The sequence below is a fragment of the Triturus cristatus genome, chromosome 9, assembly GCF_964204655.1.
Source record: "Triturus cristatus chromosome 9, aTriCri1.1, whole genome shotgun sequence".
Taxonomy (NCBI): Eukaryota; Metazoa; Chordata; class Amphibia; order Caudata; family Salamandridae; genus Triturus; species Triturus cristatus.
Window position 1 is genome coordinate 642,126,667 of NC_140592.1, and position 8,748 is coordinate 642,135,414.

Below are 8,748 nucleotides of genomic sequence, written 5' to 3' on the forward strand. Positions count from 1 at the left end.
ACAGTACTGCCTCCATAATACCGAAATAACTATTTAGGTATGACCAATGTAGTCAAATATTTTCTTCTTTGTTTCCGCATTCTTTAATACCTCATATAACTAAACTAGGATGATTACTTTGCTTACTTCTTGATGTTAATTTCTTTTTAAACTACCTGGGTTTATGCGCCATCTCTTCTTAGCAACCCTGGTGAACATTCTAGTTGTTGGTATCCAAATTACTAAGTGTTCGACTTCTCACTTTTGCATATATGGACAAATCATGGCATCACACCTTTCTTTCTAATAAGGTAATATTGCTGGCACAATTTGAAACAACTTACCACCAGAATTGTATTGCTAAAGTTGTATGAAACAGCTACACTTATGGAAATACTTAATAACAATATTTTTGTTTGTTCTTCTTTTGTCTCCTAATTTTTTCCATCCCACTGACCCTTCTATTTTTATTTGATCTTGATTATATTGTTTATTTTGTTGTGTCGATCATATTTGTTGTTATCATTTCGAAATGCTATAAATGCTACTTTTTACAATTATTGTATACCGTCTTGAAAAAATCTCAGGCCTGTGCACTACATTGGGGTGATTGTCATGTTGGCTGGCATATGAAAACAAAAGTTATCTAAAATTACATTTACTAAACAAATTGAATGAAATTAAGGTTCACAACACTTTGAATCACACCTAACCTATCTAATTATAGACTACATTATGACTTGAATCAAACTTTCTCTTCAACTGTCAAACCCAAATATACCTTACCTAATTAACATTTGGTGCGCAAAAGAGGTTCTGCCCATTTTAGAGTTTGACAGCTGGGATGTGAGTCACTGTGCTCCCACCCTCCTTCTGTTAGAAAAGGCTCATTTGAGCTACTAAGATGATGAGCCTGAGTTGATGTACCTGCACCCAGTGAGTGGTACAGAGATCTGAAAAATCTTTAGGCAGAAATTACAACACCCCCAAAATTACTTGTTGCTCTCTACTGATGAAGAAATGAATCCATAAACACATCTAGAGTTCCACAGCACAGGCTGCACCAACAAGGATGAAAATGCAATGACTCCTACTAAAGTAAGTATTATCATGTGATGCATTTATCATGATGCATTGGGGCAAACTGAGGGGCAGATTTACAAGCCCCTTGCGCTGCCAGTGTGTCACTTTTCGTGATGCACTGGCAGCGCATTTCTCTGCCCCATATTTACAAGGACAGGAAAAGCCACCCTGCGTGGCTTTTCCTGTACTGGTAAATACGGCCCCTTTACACGCAGCACTTTGCGTGAAAGGGGCGTTCCATGGGTGTTGGTTTGGGTGTTCCCATGCAACACCCATGGGACCAGACACATTTCCAGATTTACGAGAAACCTAGGGGTGGCGTAGCGAGGTGCAACGAGGAGAAATTTTTTCATTTCTTCTAATTTATTTCCTCTTTCAATGCGTGCTGCATGCTACAGCACGCATTGAAAGAGAAAAATGCCTGTAGTGATTGTTTTTGTGCAGGAAGGTGCCCCTTTCCGCACAAAAACAATCTCTCCATGGGGCAGGCATCCTTGCACCATGGTGCAAGGGTACCTGCACCAGCGCATAGCAGCTCTTTGCGTGCCAGCGCAGGGGAGAGCACAGGAATGCGAGATATCATTGTAAATATGTTGCATTCCTGTGCACTAAAAGTGCCAAAGGGCTTGCGGTACTGCACTGCGGCACTCTCTTGTAGATCTGCCCTGAGTGGTAGGATGTGGGGCAGTGTGCTCACACCCGCCTTCTGTTAGAAAAGGGTCCCTTGAGCTACTGAGCTTACGAGCCTGTGTTGATGTTCCTGCACCCAATGAGTGCTACAGAGACCTGAGAAGACTTTGGGCAGCATTTCCAGCACCCCCAAAATTATGTGTTGCTCTCTACTGATGAAGGAATGAATCCTGAAACACCTGTCTAGAGTTCCACAGCACAGGCTGCACCAACAATGGTGAAAAAGTAAAGATTTCTAATGAAGTGTTATCATGCACTGCATTTATCATGATGCATTGGGGTAAAATGAGTGCTCAGGTGTTCAGGAGCGTGCTCCCACCATCCTTCTGTTTGAATGAAATTAACCTTGACATGCCTTTGAATCACGCCTAACTAACTTAATTATCATAGTCCACATTGGGGCATATCATCAAGGCCCGAGATAAAATTATCGCCGCTTTAGCGTCCGTTTTCGGGCCAAAAGCGGCGATAATTTTATCGCACTATTAGCAAGGTCCCGCTATTGCGTGAATCCTTGCCGCAGCGCCCTTTCCCTTAACCCCCAGCTTTGCATCTCTAATGAGATGCAAATTGGGTGTTCCTCCCCAAAACAACGTGAGAAACTCGCTAACCGACATTTCTCTTATCAACAATGTGAACGCAAACCTGCAGAGCGATAAGAAAAGTAGCGCTAACTGCGGTTATCGCTACTTTCCTTACGCCTGCTTTCAGGCTGACTTAGCCATTATATCCAATGGAAAGTGGATATAATGGCTAAGTCTGCCCTGCCCTATCAACAACGTATCGCCAATCGTTGTGTGATTATCGCTGGATTTCCAGCGATAATCAAACATTTGGCAGCTAACTTTGGAATTTTTATCGCCTCGGCGATGCGCGTTGTTGATAACGCGCTAAATGGGCAATAAATTCCAGAGTTAGCTGGCGATAAATATGCAAGCGCTAAGCGCGTTGCGATATTTATCGCCGGCCCTTGATGTTATGCCCCAAAGTGACTTGAATCAAACTTTCACTCCAACCGCCAACCCCAAATATACTTTACCACATGGTAGATGAGATACCATTTTAAAATGAAAAGTGCCTTTTGTTCTTGTGATATCAGTTACTAAAGTGGCCCTGCTATGGGTGGTTAAATTCTGCTGTTTGAAATAAAAACGTCCTCTTCAAGTCCATGTTGTGACTTATCATTGCCTAATCTTTATTCCCCCTCATACTTCTTTCTTCCAATACCCTGAATTTGCTGCTGGTTTGTTTCACTCTTGCAGATTCCTTTCTATCTCGAATTACCCTTGGTTCCTGTTTTCATATCTTACTTTGCCTTGTTCTTTGTTGCTTACCTGCTTTACCCTCCCTTGCTCAGGGTGAAAGTCTGATGACGAATAATAGTCGAGTCCCACAAACATGAGGCTGATGTCCACCCCCTACAACCATCAGTACAAGTCAAACAAAGGTGACCCCAATCTTGCAAATGTGGGTAATTTACCCAAACGATCTTGTAATCACGGTTTAGCTGCATTCGGTACAATGCAGCGTTTTCCGTCTAGCAAGGAATGTGTAGGAGGAACGAAAAGGGGAAGTACAGCAAATAACAATTTGACCCTTCTACAAATTTGCCTTGGATTATCTAAAAAGAAAAAAAATACGTTTTCCCCTTCGCTCACTCTTTTTCTCACCTGGCTCCTGCTGACGTGTCCCTTTCAGTTCCATACTCCGTTCTTCTCTTGAGACTCTAGAAAACTTCTAACTACATTCTGCGAAGTAGGAATTTTTGAGGTTGCACTAGGTTTGTGTCAGAAGGAAGTCAATAGCCATTGTACAACACACACTTCCTCATTCTGTGGGATATTGCGATTGGCTCACCTGTTGATTTGTACGTGTCGCAACGCTTTTGAACCACCAGAGGGCACTACAGACAAAGAAATGTGTTTTTTCTCTTCGCTTTATCTCAGCTGGCTTCTGTAGCAAAGTCCACTTATGGTGCGGGAAGGGAGGCTTAAATTAGACGTGAAGGTGCGGCCTCAGAAAGGGAGTGGAGCCATTATGAGAGGCGCCTGACTGTCAACTTCTACATTTATATATTTTTTTAATCTGCTGAAGAGAAATTGGCCGGAAGGATAAAAGTAACAGTAAATCGTTTTTAGCTTACTCGATTGGTCACAAACAGACTGCATTTTAAAGGGTTTTAAAAGGCACTTACTGAAGAGATCTTTTGTGCGGCCAGCAATTTTTAGCGCTGTTTATCCGGTTGGCCGCCCAAGAAATAGCGAATTTTCTCCGCTGTGTACTTTACCGTTGGCTAAATTGTAGCAACTTCACTGTTTACCCGGCCACTGGCTAAAGAATAGAGATTCATTATTTACCTGGCCCTCATCAGAGAAAGGTCATCAACTTAAAATAATCAAGTTAAAATCATCACCACTTTGTGGACACTGCAAACTATAGCAAAGGTGCACACATGTAAGTGCCTTTCAACTAAGAAGTAAACATCCCAAGGAATCACTACAAATAGATGCTAGTTTATACGAATCATAGTGCTCTCTTTTAGGAATGGAAGAAAGCACTTACCCATTTTTTTTTACTAAACTACCAACTTCATGGTTCAGTGTGGTTCTGTAGGCACACACTGTTCAATCAGTGAGGGGACACATAGACTGCTACACAACTGAGAGCATTGAATAAAGGATTAGGGTATGTCCCCACGCAGAAACATGATACCTTACGACTGTGGGCCTATGCCCTTGATCAGAACATACTAACAAATTACTCATAAGAAATATGTTTTTTGAAATTCATTGACCAATGTGGCTCATACTACCATTGCTGAATATTGATACACTGTGGGTTTTGTTAAAATCTAACAGGTTTACATCCAATCAGAAGTCTAACTGGCGTGGGAAAGTTTCTCCTTTTTTCCATGGAATGAATGAACAGTATAGTTAGGTAGTTCTGTTACCCTGATGAAGATCTTTGACCATTGTTTGGCATAAAATATAGGCCAAAACATGTTGGCAGTCTGTATAATTTAAATGGTCAAATGAATCATTATATTTCATCTATTGGCCACACTTCAGAGGTACTCAATAATAAAGGAAGTTTCTTGGGTATACCCCTAGGTATTTTTAATTCTTAACACTTCAAATGCACCAGTGCAATTGTCCTGAATTAGATATATAAGAACTCCCAGATCTACAGACTTAGATTGAGTCCACTGGACTGGCATTGTTCTACCCCAGTGTGAGAGGTCGCAGATGATGAATCATGCCACGATTTGTTGTGGGTGACACTCCCTCTGAAATATCTTTTTATTAACCCATTATAAACATTAGGAGGACATACTTGAGTGTATAACTCTTCAATCTCCTGTGGGGATTGATACTTCTAGGCCAGTTCCTGGTCATTTTGGTGCTGATCATACTAATCATCCTTGCTCTGGTCCTCCTGGCTCTGGTCCTCCTGGTATTCTTGGTACTGACCCCCTAATCTTTTTCCCGGCCCAAGTCTTATTAGACTTGATCTGATCTTTGTGGAACTAGTCCCGATCCTTCTGGCCCTGGTCGTCATGCTCCTTGTCCTCATGCTTCTGCACAAAGTCATCATGGTCTAACTTTGACTGGTTCTCCTGGGCTTGGCCATCTTCCTGGCCATCCTGATCCTAGCACTGTGGCTTGGACTTACAGGCAGTGATCATTCTTGTCCTGATGTCCTTGGACCTGATTCTCCTTGCCCTGGTCCTCCTGGTCCTGGTACTTAAGGTCCTGATCCACTTTGTCCTGATGTTCCTGGTCCTTTGTTTCCTGGTTGTGTTAGAACTTTTCTTTCTGACTCTGGTTGCCTGTGTTCCTGGTCTCAGCTACCTGGCACTTTATGCCAACGTCACCCTGTTCTTGCTAATCATAGCCCTTCTTCGTCTCGAGATTATGTGCCCATTCTCGCTCATCCTATTGGCTCTGTTCCTTATAGTTTGGGTTCTCCTGGGCCTAGTTCTCCCCGACCTTATCCACCTGTCATCCTAGTCTTGGTCTCCTTGGACCTGGTAATCTTGGTCCTTCTTGTCCTATTGTAGTTGTTATCATACATTTTGCCTTTTGGACATCATGGCCGGGCCCATCTAACCCTAGTCCTTTCTGGTTCTCTTGGTCCTAGTCACATTGCCCTGGCTCCCATCATTGTAAAACCCCAAGTCCTGTGTCACTGACCTGGGGGGCGGGGAGGATCTTATGCATGATATCTCTGAAACTGACTGTGCCCTTCTTTTGTTACAGGGCTGACCCGGCGACGGGATCAAAACCGGAAGTCAGGCAACAGGGAGCACGACTTCGTCAGGTGTGTACAAGGCTCTTGTACAGAGCCTTAAGTTTAAAGGGAAACCCCTGGGCGGGTGGAAGAGAAGAAGGGGTTCACGCATGCAGCAAGTATAAAATCAGACGACTTCCAAGAGTCTAATAAATTGAAGATAATTCATTTTGGATCTATTATTTTCCACTTCTTTGATAACAATTTCTTCAAGGCTTTCCATTTCTGTTCTTTTCTGCATAAAAGAAACCTTTATTATTAAGAAGGAGTCCTTTCTTATGTGTTTGGGGACTAATTGACTTATCTGTTCGTACTAATATCACCTTAAGGATAGAGAAACAATAGAAAGACTCACAAAACTAAACCCACACAAAAGAGTGGCCCAACAAAACATAACAGTCACTTACTTGGCTTTCCTTTTTTGCTGAGTGTGCCGGCAGCTGGGAGTTCCAAAGGACCAAAAGAAAGGAAGAGAAATACAGACTGTAATTGAAGATATCAAGTCACCATTGAAATAAGAACCTATAAATAAAATGTATATTTCCCTTTAAAAGATGACTCTGGTCTTATATTCCCGCGCCAAGCAACAAGTGGCGGAGAATGCGGGCACCTACCTTCCCCTGATGCAAAATGGATGCCTTAATTTAACATTTAGCACAAGGACAACACAAGTTAGAATGGGCCATGGAGCGCCAAATGTCCCCATCCAAGGCTGATAGAGAAATATTCTGAGACCCATAAAAGACCTAAACCGAATATCTCAATAAACGTTCCTCAAGAACAGTTGCAAGTAACAACAGGCCTGGCTAACAACATGGGACCCCTAACAGCGTGTTCTATGATAACCCTGCCGAATCTAATACCAGACGAAGATCTTGATTTGTTATAATTCAATTTCGAATGAACTGCTGGAACTAGTTCCTGGCCCTTGGAATGCTGGCCTTTTGTTTGCCTCCTTTACTGACAGGTGAGGAGCAAACCACCTACCAGACTGCAAACCCCAAGGGGAATCCACACAAGAAGAGGTCAGAAAAGTGATCTTGGATAGAGCCGGACAAGATGAAGAGGGCTATTGTTTAAGGTTTCGGCAAGAGAGAGATAAGCCTGGAGACAAGCTGAAAAGCCTCTACTTCAAGTTAAAGACAGTGGCACAAAAATGGCTAAAACCACAAGAACATAGTAGAGAGCACATTATGGACAAAATATGCCTTAAACAAATCTTAGACGCATTGCACACTCATACGCTGAAGTTGTTTTGGGGAGTTCTATATAGCGCAAACTCAACCCAAAGGTATCATAGCGCTTTACATGAGCACCAGTTGCATTACAGACAGACACATTGATTTAGTTAGGCACGTGAAGATTAAGTGATTTGCCCCGAATCACAGGATGTTGAGCGTCCCTGCTGAAACTCAAACCCGGTTCCCCAGCTTCTAGGTTGATCGCTGGAGCCGCTAGGCCACATGCTCCCCCTGTTTACGCCAAACCTCAGGACTTACCATCGATCAAGCAGTGGAGATGGCTACCATGTTTTCATGGGCTCAACCACATTTTCACCCAGTGGAAGTCAAAAAAGGGCAAAGACTTCAGTTAAACAAGGGATCTATCACAGCAAAAGAAAACGTATAAAAACATCCAATGCGACAAAAAGAAGCTATCCGTCCAAACCGAAACCTCAGCCCACACCAGGAACACAATGTTTTGGATGTGGCAAGTGGGGCCATATAGGTCATTTTTGCAACAATAAGAAACCCACCGAAGAACCAATAGAGATCAATTACGCACCGATTTCAATTTACTTCACTCAGGAAATGGGTCCTTGTTTTATTGTACATGTGCAAATTAATCAAAATGAACAACCATCTTGTTGGATTTCAGGCAATCAGTAGTACAGAGGGATTTGATACACTGGTCACAGAGAATATAAGGAAATTCATTAACACTCGATGTGTCCGTGGGGATGTAAAAACCTATCTGGTAGCCCGACTGACAATTACTACTACATCTGCGAAGGAGATAGAGGTCAAGGTAGGGGTTCTTAGAGGTCTTGCGGAAGATGTTATGCTAGGGATTGATAACCCCCACTTCCTGGAATTGTTCCAAGATACCATATTCAGTCAGGTAAACAAGACAAAAGGGCAACTCAAAGTAAAAAAAACAGCCTTTCAAGATGCTTTCCTGACTCCAGAACCCTGGATGATTGACCGCAACTTTTTATTTATACAAATGAATTATACTATTCTTCAACCTATTTGGGATAAAGCTAGACAGAACAATACCCACACATGCCCTCATTTTGAGATGGAAGAGGGGCTCCTTTATTGGGTAGCAGGAGCCACTGACCCATCCCAACTTCTAGTCCCCAAAGAGTTCTAAGATCAAATTATGTTCTATGCCCATTGCCATCTGCTAGCAGGTCATTCAAGACCTGAGAAAACAATCCATGACATCCCTCAACATTTGTATTGGCCCGGCATCTTTGCACACATAAATAAATATTTTCAGTAATGTGAACTCTGTCAATAGAAGAATCCTTATGTCCCCCCCAGGCTCCCATTCAAATTTTACCTATAATAGGCACTCCATTCGAAAGAATTAGAATGGATCTAATTGGTTCCCTTCCCAAGTCATCCAAAGGTCATCAATATGCCCTTGCGCTACCCGACTATGACACTTGATATCCAGAAGCATTTTCTATACGTATCC

The 8,748-nt window shown here is 42.5% G+C and overlaps 1 protein-coding gene across 1 annotated transcript in view; it reads right to left on the bottom strand.

The window, feature by feature from the left end:
- The window catches only part of LOC146798422 (peptidoglycan recognition protein 1-like), a 219,835-nt gene extending 216,233 nt beyond the window's left edge, over positions 1–3,602 (bottom strand). The window contains exon 1 of the mRNA XM_085625683.1: positions 3,423–3,602. Coding sequence (XP_085481809.1) covers positions 3,423–3,456 — 34 coding nt within the window. The 5' untranslated portion in view covers positions 3,457–3,602. The remainder of the gene's footprint in view (positions 1–3,422) is intronic.
- Between the last annotated feature and the right edge of the window lie 5,146 nt (positions 3,603–8,748).